Source organism: Balearica regulorum, chromosome 8 (assembly GCF_011004875.1).
Source record: "Balearica regulorum gibbericeps isolate bBalReg1 chromosome 8, bBalReg1.pri, whole genome shotgun sequence".
In the NCBI taxonomy this organism is placed as follows: Eukaryota; Metazoa; Chordata; class Aves; order Gruiformes; family Gruidae; genus Balearica; species Balearica regulorum.
In genome coordinates, this window is record NC_046191.1 from 31608875 (window position 1) to 31629671 (window position 20797).

The window sequence follows — 20797 nt, forward strand, 5'->3', positions numbered from 1 at the left end:
TCTACTGGATGATGGAAAGAGAAAAAACAAACGCTGTTGGTTCCAACAGAGCAGAAATGTGATTTATTCTTACCCACCTGCTAACACCTAGCAGCATTTTAAAACAACCTCATATATATTAGATGAAGAACAGCATAAGTCACCCATCCTATCACCCGTCCTGGACGTTGGACAGAAGTGTGACTGCTGAGTTTAAGAGAGCAGCCCATGTCAAAAATAAATTTCCCTGAAACGCAGCCCAGCAAGATCAAGCTCTCCAGTAAGCACGCGATGGATGCCACCCACTGCGAAAGCAATGGAAAACACAGAGTGAAGCAAGACATTGTTTCATTTGATTTCATTTTTCCACACACTGCCCAACCTCTCGTCTAAGTCCTTTACTCAGGCAAAATCTCCCTTTTGGAATACAATTCTGAATCTTTGAAATATTTTTTGATCAACAAAAACTTACTTGGTTTGCAACTGCTGTCTATGAAGTATTAATTGTTCATGTCCTGGAGACTTCCAGTTCCCAATTTAAATGAAAAGAAGTAGTATAAAATGTGCTATTTGACATTAATATCGTAACTCTATTCCACATTCAGAAAGGTTACTTCTCTGCTCCCTTCTGATCTCAACCAAATTCTAACTAAGCGCCAGATATGAAAGGTAAGGTGATAGAATCCTAACGTGTAATGTGTGAGGCGCTTCCCTCCTCAGTCAGGAGGAACCACCTAAACGTGGCTTTGAAAAGAATTCAAACTGTCCAGGTAGTTCCAGCCCCCTCTTACAGCAGCTCTTCCTCTTCTTCTCCAGTCACGCTGCTTCTGCTCACGATGCTCTCAGACAGCACAGAGCACCGCCTGTTAGAAAAGACTGAAAGCACCTGACTGCAACTACAGGGAAAAGGGAAAATTGGAAAAAAGAGAAGGCTGACAAATAAATGGAATTAAAGATATATAAATTAATGAAAAATAGGAGGAATGGATAGAATCCATTATGTTGATGGATCCATTAAATTTAACTCATAATAGTATTTCTGTTAGTAGTATAGCCATCAGCTCCAGGAAGACAACTCAACAATCAGAAACAAAGATGTAGGCTAAATATCCATAACCCCTAACTTGGCTAAAAAACCAATCATTATGTAAGATAAGTTACAAGCATATGATCAAATTTCAGATCTCAGTAAGTTTGCAGGCTATCTGTGGAGATTATTTTCTTGTTTGAGTAACAAATCCACAGTTGTTGAGTTACTTGACTGGGATTTTGTGTTGCTCAGCAATCCTGAAAAATCAGGCCAGGTCTACTTAGTAGCCTCAAATGAGCATTTAGGACTTTAACTTTAAATCCCCAGGTTTCTAAGTGCTATTCTATCTCTTTCTGTTACACCTCGAAAAAGATCACGATATGCAAATCTCTAAAAGCCATGAGACGTCATTTCTGCCTCAAAAAGTCCTAGCTATTCTTGATTATATATTGCTTCTCTAATAGGCGCTTGAGAATGACCTTTAAATTTAAAGATCTTACCCTGTAGGTATCTACCATATAATGCTGAGGTCTGGAAGATGGTGCAGATGATGAAGAAACGCTGACTGATTTGTGGCTGAGTGGGAGCCTGAGAGTTTCCATTATGAATACCATGGCTCCCTCTAACACCTTCTCAGAGCAGGTGCGATCTTTTAAACTTAAAAGAAAGATCTCAGGTAGAAATCTGAATTAGTTTTGGACACAGCGCATTAGAAACAAAGAGTGAGGTTACTGATCAGTCGGGAAAAGGGAACCTCAGAGAGACCAAGATGAAGAAGGACGATCAAAAAGTGCAAAGTTAGTCAGAACCCATCTGATCAGCTCTCAGTCATATCGTAATAACGTTGGGGTTTTGTGTTATTTTATTATATTTTGGGATAGAGAATTTATACCTGGTGTCAGGATTGAAATAATACTACTTCAAGTTTAGGTAATATAAACAGAACATAAATGTACAGACTGAGAATTCACCAGAACAGATCAAATTTGGACATTCAGGTATTTTTTTAAATAAAAAAAAAAATAAAGATGTGTAACCATGAGGAAAAAGTAGTTGTTTAAAACCATCCCCCCCCAAAAAAAGGAAGAGAAAAATGGTTCTTGCTTTTCTAAGTAATCTTCCACTTCACAGGTCTAAGAAAATGACAGAAATCCAAATTAGTAAAGGTAAGGATGGCTGTCTAAGCTTCTTTTCTTTACTTTCACATTCAGCCCTGCTGAGAGAAATAAATTAGCTAATCAGAAGTGTAAAAAAAAAACAACATTGCTCCAGAAACCAATATTTGACAACACCACAAGAAGAAACACGCTCAAAAATAAGGCATAAGGTTTCAGGCAAAACATTCTTAAACCACTTAAAATGTACACCTTTCAAAAGTTCCCACGCTGACTAAAGGAAAACTAATGCTTTGTAGCACATTAAAAAATCATTATGTCATTGAACACAGCCCTGTTGATGAAAGGCTTCATTTGGTTATGTTTTGTTCTGTTTGCTTCAAGGTTTCTGTAACATTTACTGGATTAGTTCCAAGTCCGAGCTGGAGTTCATCCCATACACCCAGATGGTATCTCCGCATGTGACGGGGTGGGGAGGAAGGACATCCTCCTTCAACCTCAGCTGAGGAGCAGCTCGGATTTTATATAAGCCCTAACAACAACTCTGCTCAGAATACTTTGTTCAAACGAACAAAAAAATTGCCATCTGAGACAGGGAGAGCATCAAGGCCTATTTACAATCACATCTCATAGCACCAAACTACGTTTGGACCATAACACGTGTAGGTTCTGCCTTGCTGGTATGGAATTTAGTGTGTGTGCTCAAACACCCGAGCGTTCTCCAAGGGAATGTAACTCATAAGCGTACGCAGCTTAAAAAAGTCATGACTCCAGGCATTCTTTTTGTGAATTCTGGAGGAGTTTTGGATTTGAAATCTTTAAAACCAGCATTGCAGAATGTCAAGTCAAAAAGACCTCAGAATGGATTCATGCCTTTTCCTATACAGAGTTGTATCTCCTGTGAATTATCTAACTAATAATGAAATGAGTGTGAATTGAAAGTTGCCCATTTTACAGCCTATAACTATACATATTTAATCAAGATCCAAGGCTTTAAAAAAAAGAAGAGACCAAAATAAAAAGAATAAAAAAAAAATCTTTTCAAGTCAGTGTTGAAAGTGAGCTGGTTATCAAAACTACTTATCTATTATAAGTAGCCAAAAAACTGGGTCTAATTTAATGTTAGAGTTACAATCTTCTAACTGTAACACTAAAATTATTACAAATACTACAAACACGTCTTTTTATTGTGGTTCAGAGCCAAGATTTTGCTACCAATCTTCCGAACCACTTCTAAGAGGTTGCAAAGGTTACCAAGACAGATGCAAATCCATTGCCACAAAATATTAAACTCGCTAACTGTGAATTCAGGGAACTCCAAACCCAATGAAATCTAAGTATAACACAGTGTGTGGTAATATTGCCCTAATTTTGAAAGAAAATGATTAATAAGAAAGTGGGTAGACTCAAACACAGGTAGAGGTGTTGTTGCAAAGGACCAGAAAAAAATGAAGAGAGAAATAATTTTATCCTGTTCTAACAGCACAAGACATAACCTGAACTCGATTTATATGCATGAGATTATTTGGTTGTGGACAATAAAGGCGGTGTGAGTAATAAACCAAAGTGTTAACAACAACCTCCTGTTAGGCGGAAAGTTCTCACTGGATGAAAAAAGGCTTCTTGTAGCAGCAGTCAGGGAATCATGTTAAATATCTACCCAAAGTTCTATGGAACAGTAAACAGTTATTTAAACAATTTTTTTTAAGATTACAGTCTCACATAAATAGTTGTTTTTCATTTAAAAACACCCAAACAAAAACCACACACTCCCTACAGTATCTGAGATTTCAGCTCTAATTTTGAATGTTCAAATATTCCATCAGGCAAACTGGACAGTAACAGATGACAGCGACAAAAAAAATAAGATTTAATCTTAATTCAATCTAAATCTTCAAACTAGTCGTGAATATTTCAATGCCTTTTATGTTCATATGGTCATATTTCACTTCAAGGAAAAACGGCCAATATGCTGTTAAATTAACAAAATGAGAGCAATGCAATTAGGGAGAAGGAGAGCGCTCAACAAAGAAACTGTAAGAAAATTTAGCCAAACCCTTTGGAGTTCAGATACAGAAGTTTTAAAATAACATCCTAGAGTTATACTTTTTCAACTGTCATGTGTTTACCACAACAATCTATATTTAAAGCTTTTTAATAACGTGAAATAATACAGCGTAATAGCCTTACGACTAGCATTTTTACATACATGGAGAAATAGCATGTTGTTTTTAAAATCCTGCCTGCCAATTTGCTTATTTGGAAAATAGACTGAAAACGTGAAGTGCAATGTAGCAAACCAGAGCTGAGCACATCCTCTCCCTTTTCTCTTTCACAGTCTATGCTTTTTTAGCAGTATTTCTTAAGAGAGATGAGAAACGTGATTATTTTTTTTTTTTGGAACATATGTTAACATATTGTCTTCAGTTCAGCGCACACACACAGATGGACACTTGTTTCATGTGAGACTTCTGTCCTCATTAGTAATGCTCCTGCTGCATTCCCTTCTCCCGCAATGGAGATACTCATGAGTCATGTTGTGTACTTGCTGAAAAATCAGAAGTTTAGGGCTTTTTCCATATCACTGCTAGACTGGATATAGAAAACTGAGCCAAACTCCCTTAAAATGCCAAGGTTCTTCTGAAGTCAATGGGATTTCTGCTTGCAGCAGAGATGGAGGGTTGGACCAAAATATATGTAATTAATAATACTAACAAGCTGCCACATTTAAAAGCTGAAAAAAATGCTTTTTGATGAAAACATAGCAAAGATATGCTGAATCTAGACTGAAAATCGTCTGCATATACAAATGCAAACGTTGTTAGAAGACATGTTACCTTCATTTTTCAGTATTTTAAATTACCAGTGACAAGAATAATCTTAGGGGAAAAAACAAACCTCACAGCATAAACTAAATATCCACCTGAAAATTCAAAATTTTCTGCGCAAGCACATTGTTTATCAAACAATAACTACTTACTAAGAAAGAAAACTAAAAATACCCATGGTCTTGCTGGTTTCTGCAAGTTCACTTAAATTCATCTACAAGAAAATGAACAAGAAATACTCCGTCATGAAAAGAATTTCAACACTGACATCCATCCTAAGCTACAATTTTGCCTGACATTTTCCAATCTTTTCCACATCTTGAATCCATGAACAAGAGGAAGAAGACTCCAGCTAGCCTGAAGAGGCAGTAGTGCATGAAACTGCAACATGGGAAAACAAATTTGAGTGAAGCTCATGATTTACCACTTAAGGCACAAGCACCTAGCAACAAAAGGACAAGAAAGAAAAAAAACCAACCTTAAAAATCACATTTTATTCACAGAACAGAACTATTGGCATTGGTTTTAAAAGAAATTGAGAAAATGTTGTTAGGGGCAAACCAGCGTTAACTGATCTAATTGCAAAATGAAAAGAGTAGGATGGAACAGCTTTCCTCTGTGAAAGAACCTAACGAGAATATATAGTTGTGGAGATACGCTGACAGGCAGAGCAAACTACACGCTGTTTCCAACTCTATAAATATATCAGCCACAGTTATATGGAGATCTAGTTTGAATTTTGGTTTTATTTCTCAACAGTAACACATTATTTCAGAAAACAGGTAACGCGTTGCTGATTAGGATTGGAACAACACGGCCACACTCGATCCTCATCACGGCTCTTTAAGATACTTGCCTTGTTCGCAATGGGACTTTGTTGTTAGCTTCACCGTTAACTTTAGCAATTGTAGAAATACTTGAGAAAATACCAACTAGTTGCTGGGAACTGCCGATTAACTGTATGTCACAGCCACAATAGGCTGTCCGGGAAATTTTCTCAAGGATTTAGTCCCTCCTTGAATACAATATTGCAGCCTTCGCACCGTTAGTGACCTCCATATCGTTTTTCCTATTGGAATGATAGTGCCCGTTTGCTAACAGCATGATGAAGTAGAGGACTTGTTGGACCTCTGCTGCAGCTCGGGAGGGGCATCTGCCATAACCACATGTAGCGTAGGCATCCCTACTTTTGCAGCATCACTTTTTATTTTCAAAAATCATGGTATTTAGATAGGGTTAAGAAGCCCTTTTTGCTGTGGACTGCCTATAATAACAACTTGGCTCTTAACTACTATAAGGTTTATCCCCCATACTTGATATCAGAACTAGCAAGACAGTCCCCTTCACGACTGCTTTGTTGATGCTCTTCCAAAAGGTATTTCGCTTCAGTAGCGAGAAAAGATGGGGACAGTTGATCATACTGACACTTCTACTCCTACAGCCACCTTCTGCAAAGACACACACACACACACACACACACAGACGCATGGCCACAGCTGTTCATTTTTCACTCACAATTTTATTCGGAAAAAACAGCTGAAGTAAATTGTGCATTCTTTTCTGACAGAGCAAATATGAAAAGAAATATCCAGCGTTAGTACACGACAAGTGATAAAGATGTAACAACGCAACACAGCAGGAAGGTAAGAGCAGGTACTTTAGGTCCTTAGTTCCTCTGGCATCCATACCGCCTGCAACAGCACCTAGTGGCAGAAGCCCAAGGACAAGTCTAAGAACAGGACAAACGTACCGTGACAATTCCCCCATCGTAGTCTCCCGGCCTCTGGTAACCTGCAGCATATGGACTCTCAAGCCACAAGCACGATAACAGCATTTAATACACTACTCCTCTTTGAATTTCTCTGAATTTTTCTCTCATGTCAGCTTTTGACATCCAGAACGTCTTTTATCAACGTATTCCACAATTCACTACATATGATTTGTTTTCAAACATTGTTTGCTACCTTGATTTTTATTTTTTTTTTTTACGCTGGAAGAGAAACAGTAATTAATTATATCCAGCTCTCCTCCACGACATTCATGAGCTGACAGACCTCTTGTACTCCCCGGCACCTTAATCCTTCCTTTTCTGGGTTGGAAAATCCTGGACGCTAATTCTCCCTTAGAGAAGAGGAGTTCCTCTGTCATGCCGCAGAACTCCTGCCAGCGGTGCTACCACCGGTTACACGCGATATTCAAGGTCCAGACACACCATGGTGATGGGAGCAATGCATTCTGACAGGTTTTTTTATTATTTTTATAATTCCTAATTATAAATATCTCTATATTTTTTGGTAAGTTGTGGCTCATTAAACTACCATTTCCAGAAGGCAATTGATAGTAACCCAAAATCCTCTTCCTGACAGGAAAGGGATACAATTCATTTTGTTATTCTATGAAAACTAAGGGCTGCTTTTCTTCAGAACCAGTATTTAAATTTATTTCTTGAATTTCATCTGCCACTTGAAATCCAAATCTTTCCCAAAATAAATTATCAACATCCCTCACTTACATCACATTTCAAATCTTGTTTTACCAATGCAAAAAACTTTTGTCTTGCTAGAAACTTACTTTTAAACCAAATCAATACCATTATTACAAGAGCACTTTGCTATGATTTTTATTTTTAAAATACAAGCATTACTAATGCAGTGAAATTCATAAAATAAGACAATCACCGAAGCACAATTGTATCAACGACCAACCACCACAGAAATAGTTTTCCCCAAAAAAGCTTCTCAAGCCAGGATAAACCCGAAGAAAAGAGCTGCAAATGCACAGGGCAAACACGGACACAACTTCCAGCCACACTTACGCAATAACCCTCATCGGCTGCCACCAGAATCAAAGGAAACACAGTAGAAAGTATCTCCATAAATCCCAACCAAAATGCTGACTCACCACCAAAGCAGAGTTTCTTTAGCTAGCAATGTTTACAGATAAAATCAAGGGCAAATAATATTGCAGTGCAACAAATAAGGTTGGAGAACTTGTCATCTGTCGATGAGGCTTGTTGCCAAGACACCTGAAATCTAGTAAATGAGGTACAGTAACAGCTTCGTTTACATACAATGAAATGCAGCCTAAATAGATTTAAGACTAGATGTAGTTCCCTTCAAGGACACGACCGTTCTAATATTCTCATAAAGGTTTTTACATGAGACAAGTGAAGAACACATCTAAGAAATGGCAAAATTAAATTTTAAAGTCAAATTAAAATCAAAAATTGAACTTTAAAAATCCTGAAAGCCAGAGGTCAAGTAAAGCACAGCCAGCAAAGGAAAATCATCAATTGGTTGCAAGTTCCCAAGGTATGAGATCACACAAACCACGTTCCCCAAAAGTCTTGAGTTGAAAAATCAAAAATCTTCCAAATAATTTAATTATGATAGCATGCAGTCATGCTTGTATCTATTGCATTTCTTGCTTTTGTACGTCATTTTCATAAGCCAACATGAGATATTGCCTGGACAATATTAAGTAGCCAATAATATAAAGTAGTTTTGGATAAAGGTGTTTCATTTATAGCTTGTCTTTCCTGGTTTGGCGTCAGTAATTTTAGTACACACTTTGCACTTATCCAACTCTGGCCACAGAGTGGTCCTCAAAGCCCTTGAAATGAAGAAAAAGCTGCCACTGAAACCTTGCCGTTATACGACTGCTTACAACCCTTATGTATGCATAGTTGCATTAAAACTCCTTATAAAAATTGTAGTTTCCAAAATCTACTTGGTTGTAATAAAATTCTCTTATGAAGATCCTGTTCATCTATTGAGGGCATAGATGAAAACCAGATTAACCTATTCTTGACCTAATAACAATTCATTACTCATAGTACGTATATCTCTGGGGTTTTTAATTACAACAAATTTCCTTACCGTTAAAACCCCTAATAAACAAAGCCATTGAGGCAGTTTAAGGCATTATTGCTGTCTACACCACCCCTTCCATGAAAGATTAACTCCATGTAGTAAAATATAAGCAGAGGACACGCACACGCTGCAGCCACGCCGGCGTTCTCTGCCGAAAAATGGGTTTGAGCAAAGCTGCCAGGCTGACCCAAAACAGCCAAGGGAAGAGGAGGCGAGGCGAGGCGCTGGCAGGGTTCATTCTGCTGCCGGAACGGTAACAATTCAAACCAGCACGGGTTTAGTCAGCGACCGTGAATCAGAGGTTTAAATGGCACGTCGCACTGAGACACCTACAGGCATCTCAGCAGGAAACCGGGGGTATACGTATTCCAAAGTGACACAAGCGGTTTTGTATTTGACAATCCCCATTTAAGCACAGATGTGAACACGGAGATAGAGTAACGTAGTGGCATTAAGGTAAACTACTGAAATGAATAAAAAAAGGTCACTTGCTCTCCGTGTTTTGGCCCCCCAAAGCCGCAACCTCACCTGGGCTCATCAGATGCGGTAATTTCATGCAAGAGATGAGGAGCAGTCCATCTCAGAAACGGTCAGCTCTTCTGTCTCAGCACACAGTTCCTATATTTGTTTCCCCACAATAAAAGAGCTAACGAAAACCTGTATTCTATAATCACTTAATAAACACCAAAAACCTGTGGGCTCAGCAAACGTGTCTCGGGTCAGAACAAATTTGCCTAATCATTGAAAATATCATTTGTCCATTTACAATTCTAAATTTAGATGTCCCACAAGAAGCACTTTTAAATAATACACGTACAAGCATAAATAACACTTGAGAGATGATACAAGGACTAGAAACTTTCACCAGGTACAAGTATTTGAAGAGTTTCCTGCCTGAAGCGTATGAAATTCAAAGTACTACAAGCTCCACCAATAACATACTTTGTCCTCTCCCGGGGACACTCTATTATACTTCCCCAAGCCACTCTTCTACTCTTCATTTAAATGTCTCATAAAATGGACTTCTTCCGTGATCAAAAGAATTTGTGCTTATTCAAATAACTTCTAGAAGAAGAAAAAAAAAGACAACAAGCACTTTCATTTACAGAAAACAAAGACACAAAGAGCAATGCTGCCAAGATGCAGAAATGCCTTCCCATAATTAACGCTGACACCTCTGAGCTTCCCCTTCTGAAAACCTTGGTGTTTTGTCACTTTTTCTAATACTATCGGTTGTAAAATTTAGATTGTGAGCTTTGAGGCAGGGATGAACATCACATACAAAAAAGCAAACCCCTTTTCCCTGGTAATCACTGCACTTAGAAAAGTTTCATTTTGATCCGAATCACCTTTTCTCCGTGCACACCAAGTCACATGGTGATTAAAAGGCGCAGCCTGTAGCATTGCTGTCACATTGTTCTCAAGAGGGTTAAGTTTGGCAGCAGTCGGCATAAGACTGCGATAAAATCCCAAAGATCTCCAGGCGTTTTTGCTGCCTGAAATTGCTTTTCCTAGCCTCCTGTCAGCACAGCTGAAAGCACCAAGGTTTCCTTAGATTCATCCTACTTTTCACAGTACTTGGACAAAGAAAAAGTCCACGGAAATTACGGATGTAAAAGCGAGGGGGTTTTAGTATTTTCTCGAGGCTGTGCTGGGGCACAGAGCCATTAACAGCTTCTGGCTGCTTCTCCATTCACACACTGTTCCTTTCGCACTTAAGGCTCAGACCATATTCTCTGGAAGAATCTTCCTAATATCAGATGGAGAAAAGAGTCATTTTATTTAAGATTGACTAGAAAAATCTGTGAGTAGGAAGCTACCCTTAAATATCCTTATACATTGCTTTCACCCCACTAATCTACAATTATCACATAGTCTTTTGTTAACAAAAAGGCTTAATGACTGCAGAGATCTATGTATAAATTTAGAATACACTAAAAACATCAAATATGTTTATGTTCAATAGGAAAAAACCCACGATTCTACTTGAACTTCATATTGGGTTTAGCAAAAATCATGTAATCTTTGGAAAATAGTATCCTGAAGCCATGTTCCAGGCAATACTGCAAAGCGACAGGAAAACACGACCTCAGTGATGCTTCCGTTTCTGGAAAGGCCTAAAAATTAATCGGCACCTAATTAACAAAGTAACATTTGTTTTTGCCATCAAATGACATGCAGAAAACATTTTAATCAAAACAACCCAACAAAATAAATCTAATTCAGCTCATTAGGAGAATGACGTACCACTGCATCCACCAAACAGCCTAAAGAGAGACACAGTGGTAACGAGGAGGGGACAAAGTCAAAGGCTTAAGCTTATCCTTTTGGTGACAGTGACAATAAAATGGAAAGCTCTGCAAATGAGCTGATCCTGGAGGATGGCTGGGGAGGCCACTGACACCTTCACTGACGTTCTTTCCCCAGGGCCATGTTGGCCCCTGAACCTCTGGCACTGCTCCGTGGCAAAGTCAGCTCCAGGAAAATCAGGTTGCTGCAACTGAGTTTGAGAGCTGGTAAAGGGATATTCCCACCACAAGCAGCGCCTTGGATTGAGAGATACAGATCTTCAGCATTCAAACACCAACGTTAAATATATAGGTATATTTATTTTACTTGGCTACAACTGTTAATATGGAAAGATAAAATAGTTTCATGTTGAGAACCTGCTGTCAGATAGTATTAAATCTGATGTGTTTCCTATCAACTCAATATCCTGTTGTAACAATTATCTTTTGTTTATAGTTAAATTTAATTTTTCATGCGCAAGATAAAATAGCTAATGAAATAACTAATCATTACATTGATATATTTTTCTCAATAACCAATTTCTAATATTGACTGGTAAGTTATTTTACCCAAAAAAAAGGACATTTTATGATTTTTGCTGAGTGTGAAAACTAAGTGTGCTTATGGATATTCAGTTGTCAAACACTAATGAATGAAAAATAATAGTAAAAACAATATAAATGCTATTTTTAAAAGGTCTTCGTAACCTGTATCTATGAAAGGTGGCTCAGTGAAGCCAAACACTCCAAACTTTTCAGTAGAGGAAGCACAAAGATTCTGCACAAAACCAGACCTAGCATGATACCTCATGCTTCACCAAGTGCAATGACAAAATGGATTCTTCAGCAGAAATGAGGGGGAAAAAAATAATCTTACTATAAGACAATAGGTAAACTTTTAAAAGACAGCATTCATTACTACAATTTTCTTTCCCTTTAAAGAACAGTATTTTAAGGAGAAATTCACTTTGCCATTCCAGAAAATAAGGAAGCACATCGAATTTGGTGAAGAAAAAATTACTTTTCTGGTAGCACTTTTGCTGCCATGAAACTATTTATTTTTTTTTTACTTTTCCTTAGGCCGAAGACATGAGGTTCCAAAACAGGTAAGGCCTTGACATGGCCTCTGGTACACTACAAGCAGAAGTATTCAAGACATATGAATAATAACAGCACAACATCATTTACCTGCACACAGGAGATTCATATATTTTTATATATATATGGGGGTTTTTTTGCTTACCTATTAGGCATATCTTTTCATTTTACCCTTTTTATTTAATATTTTAGATACATTTTCATCTCATGGGTACTTTTTTTTTTCCCCCTCTTTTAAGGGAACCTGAAGTTTTAGCAACTCCCTTGGTTTATCTGTCTACAGAGAAACTTTATTATTACTTACATTATCAACAATGATTTTTCCATATCGATTTCTTTGGTCAGTGTTCGGTCACCTATTTACTAGGTATGTCATAAATCATAAAGATCTTTAGGCACATGAAAGGGGGATATGTACTCCAGATGCCAGCTTTAAAAGTCTCATTCTTTAATCAGATTTTCATACACGAACATGAGACTTTATATAATGACAGAACAAAAATCAACAGTGACAGATTGGGTGACTGGAATTCCTACTGGACTTTTTTTATTCATCAAAACGTCCCGCCTTGTAATTTTGGAAGAGAATTTAGCACCAGCTGGAATTCTCAGACAGCACTAGCAAAACAATAACAAACCTCCCTCAAATAAAATTTTAAATCACGAGTTTAGAAAACACTTTCAAAAAATGAAAGACACTTACTAGATTTAAAAATTCATGTGACTGACCTCCAGGTCAAATCCTGTCATCATGGAAACAGCAAGAAGAAACGCAGTATTTAACTCTGCTACTGATGTTTGATTTGACAGATTCCAGGAGACTCAGATTTGGAGAGAACAGGCTGAAGTGTGACTTTACAGCAACTGAAATTCAGGGTCCAGATAAGCAAATTAGCGTTCTCGCACCAACATTAAGCCAATGTTTAAGAAACAAACCCAAACAAAAAGGGTGAAGAACCTAGGAACCAATGATTTGTTTGCAGGGTATTGGACTTCTATATTCTCTCCCTCCAGGGACAGCCCGAGGAAAAAGAAAATCTTCAGTCCCGCCTGACAACTCCACAAGCTCAACACATGGTAGAGAGACAAGTATCGCTAACTCTGCCCTTTAGGGCAAGAAGCCAGTGGGTTGGTGAGCAAACCTTGTGCCGCAGCCTCTGAAGCGAAGCTCCCTTTCTGACCTACCATTTGCAGGCAATAAAGCTTCAAGTTCATGTACATCAACTCCCATTGTTGAGGTTACATGAGCAGGGTTCAACTAAGGCACTACCGATACACACGAGTTAGCTTGTGTTATTTCTACGTATTTGTAGTTACAGTACCATGCCAACAATGCATCTACTGCCTCCAGGCTGTGGTTAATAAAAGGTTAGTTTGACTTTAAGCATTTTCTAGAACTTTTCCTGAATTTCAGGAGGTCCCATAGAAACCTGTTACCAGGAACGCCAACAAAAACGAGAAGCGGTAAGCGGCCAGCTCTGGAACGCAGATAAAAAACTACTTTATTGGTATGAAACCAGCCCCGTGAGTTGTGAGAAATGAGATATTTCATTGTTCCCTGTCTTGCACGCTGAGAACCTACTAAGCAGGAAACAATGACAAACTAATGACAGAACGAAATGAATCCAAGTCGTGTTTGTAAGAAGAGTCAGGGTTACACAACCGTACAGAGCAGCAGTCAGCCAAAAAGAGCCTTCCGAAATAAACAGCAACTTTTCAAAAGAAGGCGGCAGACACATTCCTGTAGACATGGAGCATTACGAGAGACGTGCAAAGAATACTACTCACGTTCCCGTAATATCTATCAGGGCTAATTGTCGGCAACAGCTCAGCTTAGCTAGAGGAATGTTTCAAGTCACATTTCAATCCGCTTTAAAGATTGTATAATGCTAGAAACCAGAATATAAGCGTTTAAGACGGCAAATAAGCAGCTTTAAGGTTTGAATTTTAAATCGTTCACTCTTGAGTCCTAACCCAAAAGAACTTTGACAGAGAACGGAACGTAACATCAGGGAACTAAAGCCAAGGCTGGTTTTGATATACATAATACTACTTTATTCCATTGTTTCAACTTTCTTACAGGTTTAAAAAATGCACAGGGGTTCAGAACCACCTCAACAGAACAAAGAATACATAATCAAAGGAGATCTAGAGTCAAACCACAAGTGTGCAAGCGTGGTTAGCTTCCATTACAAAAAGTAATAGGCACGATCTTTACATATGCATTTTGGTGAAAGAAGGAATAATAGTGCAGTGTTAAAAGGCACCATTAATCAATAACTGGGCCTTTTTTAAAAGCCAATAACCATCTAAGAAAATTACATTTGGTTCAAAATAATAATTTAAATATGTTATTGATTGGCATGCATCTGAACCCCTGGAAATTTATTACACAAACCTAATGTGTGCCCCTGCAAAATGAAAAAGAGTTCATCAGTAGACCTGAAAATCAGTTCAGTACGAAAGGAAATAAATACTGAAGCTCTTTGCCTGTATTTAATACTAAACCATCTTGTTCACCTCCTCCAAGAACACTTGTCTAACAAACAGCTATTCAACAACTGCACAGAAGTATTTCTCTTAAAGCAAGTGTAATTTTTTAATCCTGTAGCATTGACCTATTCCATGTGCTATGAAAACATTAGGCACAGACCACAATTTACGTTTTCTCTAAAAAAATTAAAAATAAAAATACAGTATGTGCAAGCTAGGTTCACACAACGGATTGACAGCTACAACAGTAAGCTATTCAGACTTCCCAAAGAAAAGGTTTAGTTTTAAATTTTCTAAGCAGTGCTGCACACTGCTGTGTGCGATTATCATATTTGCGTTAGGATTATCTGTGTAGCCAATAAAGGAAAAGCTTTAGTACACCCTAAAGGACACTACATCGATACTGTGTGCTAATTTAACAGGATCAAGAGAATGAAAGATTAAAGAAGTCATTGTACACAGGCAGCTGCAGTTACTCAGCCGGCCAGGAAGGGCTATTGCTTTCTGCAGGAAGAATGGTCTGAAACTCAGTTTACCTCGTAGGTGCCCTTAAACTAAACCACTTGGACACGATGGAATCTAGGGATGCACAGTATGGGGGGGGGGGGGAAAAAAGGGGGGGGGGGGAATGAGAGGGAGAGCTTCTGTGAAAGTTGTACCAAAATGTGCCGGTTTATCCAAAAGCGTCATGCCCCGTGTAGGGTGTTATGCATTGCGGTTCATTTGTACAACTGAAAATTGTACAAGACGTGAGCAGAGATAGAGCTGATTATTAATCTGCAATATCTATTATAGTCCTCAGGTATATAATTTACGGATAGCCACTTACTGTGTTGTTGATTGTTTCCTCTTAAATATATTTAAATTCAGAAGGCTACAGTATATTCTGACACAAAGATAGTAAGACAACTTTTCTACAAGGGGGAAAATATAAGGTAGTAACTAATTTATTTTATGAGGAACCCCCTCTGATGTGTTAGTTATTTCATGCCCTTTGGAAGATTTTTAGTTCTGACTTTCTTCATCGTCTCTGTCGAGTCGCTCTGCCCACAATTTCACAAGAGCTATATTTAAGTTCAGTGACCCCTCTTACAGCAGCCTTTTCCTTTTCTGCAATCGCTTTGCAACTCACCCTAACATCACAGCAAACTATTCAAGTAAACATTTCTCTTCTGGCAAGTTTCCAGATACAGCAAATACTATCAAAACTCCACGTTTGATTACATGCGCCAGTTTTCTTTAAATGGAGCAGGAATTAGCCCGTTTTCGTGGTTTAGGGTCCCGTACATCCCTGTCTTTTAAGCACATACAAGATGAACATATTGTCTCCGACAGTCTCCGCAGTCCCAGCCTGAAAACGCTGTTGGAGAGGCTATATATCACACAGTTGCAGAAACTATTGCTTATAGCAAGCCACGTCGTTAAGAAGGAAAGTGCTGGGTTTTCCAACACCCTAGAGCTCTCCAGCAGAAAGTATATGATATAGGGGAGCCACAGCACGTAGAACACACTGGTTATCCGAAACAAAACCATGGCATAGCGGCGATCGGGGCTGTGCCCAGTCTCCCCAGCAGCATCCACTTCGTGGCTAGGAAATCGAGCTCTCCGATCATTTATCTCTTTGGTGTGCTGCCGGCAAATTTTAAAGATGTGGAAATACGTGAAACATATGACAAAGGCAGCAGGAGCATATAGTAAGCACACGATAAAGCCAGTAAAATAGGCGTTAGTTAGCCAGGAGGTAGCACACCATTCAAAAATATCTCCATGGTAACCAGGTTTTCCCCAACCAAAAAAGGAAGGCAAGAAGATCAGACAAGAGTATATCCAGATCAAAATGATGCAGATTCTCAAGCGACAAGGTGTGACCAGTTGATTATAGGAGAGAGGTTTTGTTATAGCGAGATAGCGATCCACACTGATGCAAGCAAGACATGCCATAGATACGCTTTTCAGCACAGAGATGATATATCCAAAAACTTGACAAGTCAAGGACTCGTGGACACCTGTCGAGTAGTGGAGCAGTGACAAAGTAGGAACCAAGCAGCTAACTCCAACAAAAAGATCAGCATAGGCCATGGTCTGAATAAAATAGCTGGTGGTATAATGATGCAGAAGTGGAGCACAGTGAAAAACAAATATCACAGTTAAGTTACCCGCAATAATTAAAAATGTTAGCAACACAATAACAACTGTCTCAAGGATACAGATGTCAACTGCATTGTAGTGACCAAATCCAAGAGGGCAGGAGAGATGCTCAGATATGTTCATAACACTACTGCTCATATTCAGAGTCCTCCATTCAATCCATCGGGACTGGTTCATGTTTTGTGATTGGGGAACACTGCAATCTGAGCCTTAGTGAGCAGATGACCTGCTTAACAGCAGCTAAACTCTGCTTCAGCGTCTCACGATCTCTCTTTGTAGACACTGCCAGTGCTTACATTTGAGAGGATTACAGTCCCATAGCTGTTGATGCCTCCTCAGCATCAGTGCATCACCTCTGGCACACCTTAGCTTTAAGGAAAGAAAGAAAGAAAGAAAGAAAGAAAAGAAAAAGCAAAAAAAAAAAAAAAAAAGCCAGAAAGAGAAAGGCCACCGATCAGCTCCTCCAGTGCTCTTGACCAATCTTTAGCAAACACAAGGCACTTCTAAAACAAGCAGGTACTGTGAAATATGGAATAAAAAATGACAGAGGAGACACATTCATTTCCCAGGGAAGGAGAGGGGGAATCTCTGACTGCTTGTTTTCCTGAGAAAGTCATTTACTTTGGAATATAATGGGGTGAGGGGGAGGAAGGGGAAGAGGAACCTCAGTACAGCTCAGGTTTCCTGGACCAGCAGTAACTGGAGATAATCTTTTTAATGTCTCAATTTAAATCACAGACTGACTGGAGAGTAAAGGAAAAAGTTCATCGTCTAACGCTGTCTTTTCTGGCTCCATTCAGGAGATGTTACTCCGTCTCATCCATGCTATTCATTGGAAAGGTAAGGAAAACATTTTTGTCAAGGTTAATTCCAATAGACTCACCACTGTTTGGGTATGAATAATGAATTTTATTTGGAGGGAGACGGGTGGGGGACAAGGCAGATTTGTCCTCTGACTCCCAAGAAAGAAAACATACATCTCACATACAATGAGGAAGATTGTGTCTATTCATTTAAAAATGAAAATAATTTAAGAATAGAATTTGGAGACTTATGTCAATATTCACAATTCCTTCAAACAGTTCTAGTCCATTACAATTACTAATGCCAGAAGCATAATTCAAGGTCCCCACAGACAAAATAAATCCTCTCGAATTTAATTTCAGCAATGGTAATTTAAAATAATAACCTTTGGAAACTCTGCCATATCTGCTACAGTGGCTCAGTACACAGGAGTTCACAGGCATATCCATGATATTGCTCACCTCTGTAGCAACACCTGAATCATTTCACAAACCCCCATACAACGAGAACAGAAACTTCCATCTGCATTCTGCTGTGAAGCTAATGAAATGCTGATTTGACTAGAAAAGCTGCCATTGTTTACAACTCCATTATTCTGTTATTCAGCTTCATCTTCTACGTAGTTTTAGGGTTTCTATGTTTATTAGACGATTAGCATAATAAATAGTTGCTTTAAAAAATGTTCTTTGAATTGCAGGATGTTACCTTGCTCGTTTTATTTGCAGTTATGGAGAAGGTAAACATTAAAAGAAAGCATCTTCTGTGCTCAGTTTTAAGTAAATGCTTGATTAGTTCAGGAATCATTAGGCAGGTAATTAATTGTAGACAATCTTGCTTTTTGAAAGGCCCCTAAAACGTTAAAACCATCTTTAATCCTAGAGTTCCTGAGACTAGATGACTGGCAGTGAAAATTAACGAATCCACATAAAATGATCTCCAAGGTCATTCAGATATTACGCTGGCATTTGCTTTAAGTCTCTTTAAAAGTACCGGAATCTCTCGGATGGTTTTGATAGTCCTTGCTGCGTCTTTGGGAGAAATTTCAGACGCTAGAAAAGAAAAATTGCCGATGCTGTTGCAGCAGTTTGAGAGAAAGCATTCTTTCTGGAGTTAATTTCCTGTCGTGCATCGCCACGCTGTACAGAAAGTCCTCTGGATTTTATAACATCCCAGAATATTTCCGGCTATTCATTCCCTTCATCTATAAGCAACAGAGCACGTATAAAATTACTACTTTCTCTAATTCTTTGTTAAAGCAATAGAGCAATCTTTCTCACCTACACGCATCCTTAGCAGCCGCTACGATGCACTGCTTGCCAAGGGGAGTCCTAGTTACTGTGGTGCGGTTAGAGCTTCTGTCGCTATTTCTCTCCTTCTCCCTTGAAATGATTGCTTGCACCTGGGGCCGCTCCTCCTCCTCCTCCTCCTCCTCCTCCTCCTCCCGAGCCGCTGCAGCCGAGCCGGGCTCTGGAAAGGTGACTGGTTCCCCGGCCCCCAGCCAATGGCCGCGCCGCGCCGCTGTCACTAGGTAACGGCGGCCGGGCCGGGCCGGCGGCGCCCCCCGCAGCGCGGCGGGGAACCGAACCGAACGGCACGGCACGGCCCGGCCCGGCCCGGCCCGGCCCCGGGCTGCGGAGCGGGGAGCGGGGCAGGGCAGCCGGCGGGCAGGTGGAGTGCGGGGAGAAGGGGTTGGGCGGTGCGGGTTTAAAAGCCGGCTCGTCTCCTTCGGGCTGCTCCACGCCAAGCGCAGGGATCGCCAGAGGACTGAAGCGTGTGTCAAGATGTACGGCCCGAAACCATAGTGAAACCTATACGTCGGGCCCACCCAACGGACTGCGGTTCTGCAGGTGTGGGGGTTATTTTAGAAAGCCCCATCACCGCCCAACTAACAATGTTTATTAAGAGTTATTCTCAGATTACTAATTTTGTATGCAGCTCATTTCACGAAGCTAAGCATTTACAGACAAGGTAGATTTGCCAGGCTTTAACACAAATTTTGTCCCGCTTAAAAGGACAAAATTCCAGTCCCCGAAAAATTAATTAGTTTCATACTTGAGGCAGATTTATTTTAAAACTCTTCTGCAACTGGTTTCAATACCAATTTTTTAATTGCTCCAACCGATTGCAGACCTCGGGTTTAATACAAATACTTGTGAGTAACACATTATTTTTTCAAAGCACAGACTTTGTAACCCAATTAACTGAGCTCCCTATTCACACAAATGGATGCTGTTCTTCCCCGATTAAGGACTCGGAACTTTTGTTTACTTTGTGCTTCCTAAAAATAAAGCCAGTAAGAAGTACAGTCAAAGTTATCTTTCATAGACACTCCTTACATCCTTAGACAAAGAGAGAAACAGAAAACTTAGATACCAAAATACCAACCACGATCAGCAAAATACACGTGTCAAGAATGGTATCGGAGGCTTTAACAAACTAAGTCATTAGAAACTACAGTGATTTAAATTCTTTTAGTTCCAAGGCAAACCACAGGCAAAATTTTTAATAAGCTGCTCCTGGGTTAACATCTTGTATTTTGAGTATAGCCTGGAGCAAATATTCAAGGCTGAATGACAAGTCTGTAGAAATGTGAAGCAGCATAAAATGCAGCACGGTGAGAGTGGTTTGCAATAGCAGCGAGTGATAATTCCAAATTCTTCCATCCAAGGATTTAAGAAAAAAAATTAAAATCACTCCGATACCTCCAAACTGTACATGGCTGCGACAACATATTTAATGGCTAAATTTAGTCCCCGAGTACAGCTTTAAGCCATAGCTATCCGTACCCCGGGCGGAACAATAGGAAGCAGTTTTTATTCCTCCTCTTCCCACTCCTCCTGTGGGGGAGGAGGAGAACAAACAACGGTGTGCACAGGCATGGCAGCAACCACTACTGCTCCCTCCCCTCCCTGGGCCCGTTCGTGACAGGTACCAGAGAAACAAAGGGCCAAAACATCGTAAAATGGATGTTAGAAAGTCTCAAAGACACGAGGGCACGTTAGATAAGCAAAGGGAACGCCTAAAATTAAAGTGGACCACAGAAACTACACGGTCAGTGCATTCTGCTCGGTACGGATGGGAACATCGATAACTACGACAGCTTCCAAACGTTACGGCGACCACCGGGTCTCCTTGCTCAGGG

The 20797-nt window shown here is 39.5% G+C and overlaps 2 protein-coding genes across 14 annotated transcripts in view; both read right to left on the bottom strand.

The window, feature by feature from the left end:
• Nucleotides 1–20797, bottom strand: part of RABGAP1L (RAB GTPase activating protein 1 like) — a 246713-nt gene that overhangs the window by 143042 nt on the left and 82874 nt on the right. The gene's annotated exons all lie outside the window — the stretch shown is intronic.
• GPR52 (G protein-coupled receptor 52) lies at nt 14283–19439 on the bottom strand. The gene is made up of 2 exons (XM_075760492.1): nt 18933–19439; nt 14283–18856 (listed from the first exon to the last, which is right to left on the bottom strand). Exon 2 carries the CDS (start codon nt 17026–17028, stop codon nt 15943–15945), a length of 1086 nt encoding a protein of 361 aa, XP_075616607.1. The 5' UTR covers nt 17029–18856; nt 18933–19439; the 3' UTR covers nt 14283–15942.

Coding starts and splice junctions, on each gene's coding strand:
- GPR52 (XM_075760492.1), bottom strand. CDS start 17,028: ATGAACCAGTCCCGATGGATTGAATGGAGGACTCTGAATATGAGCAGT.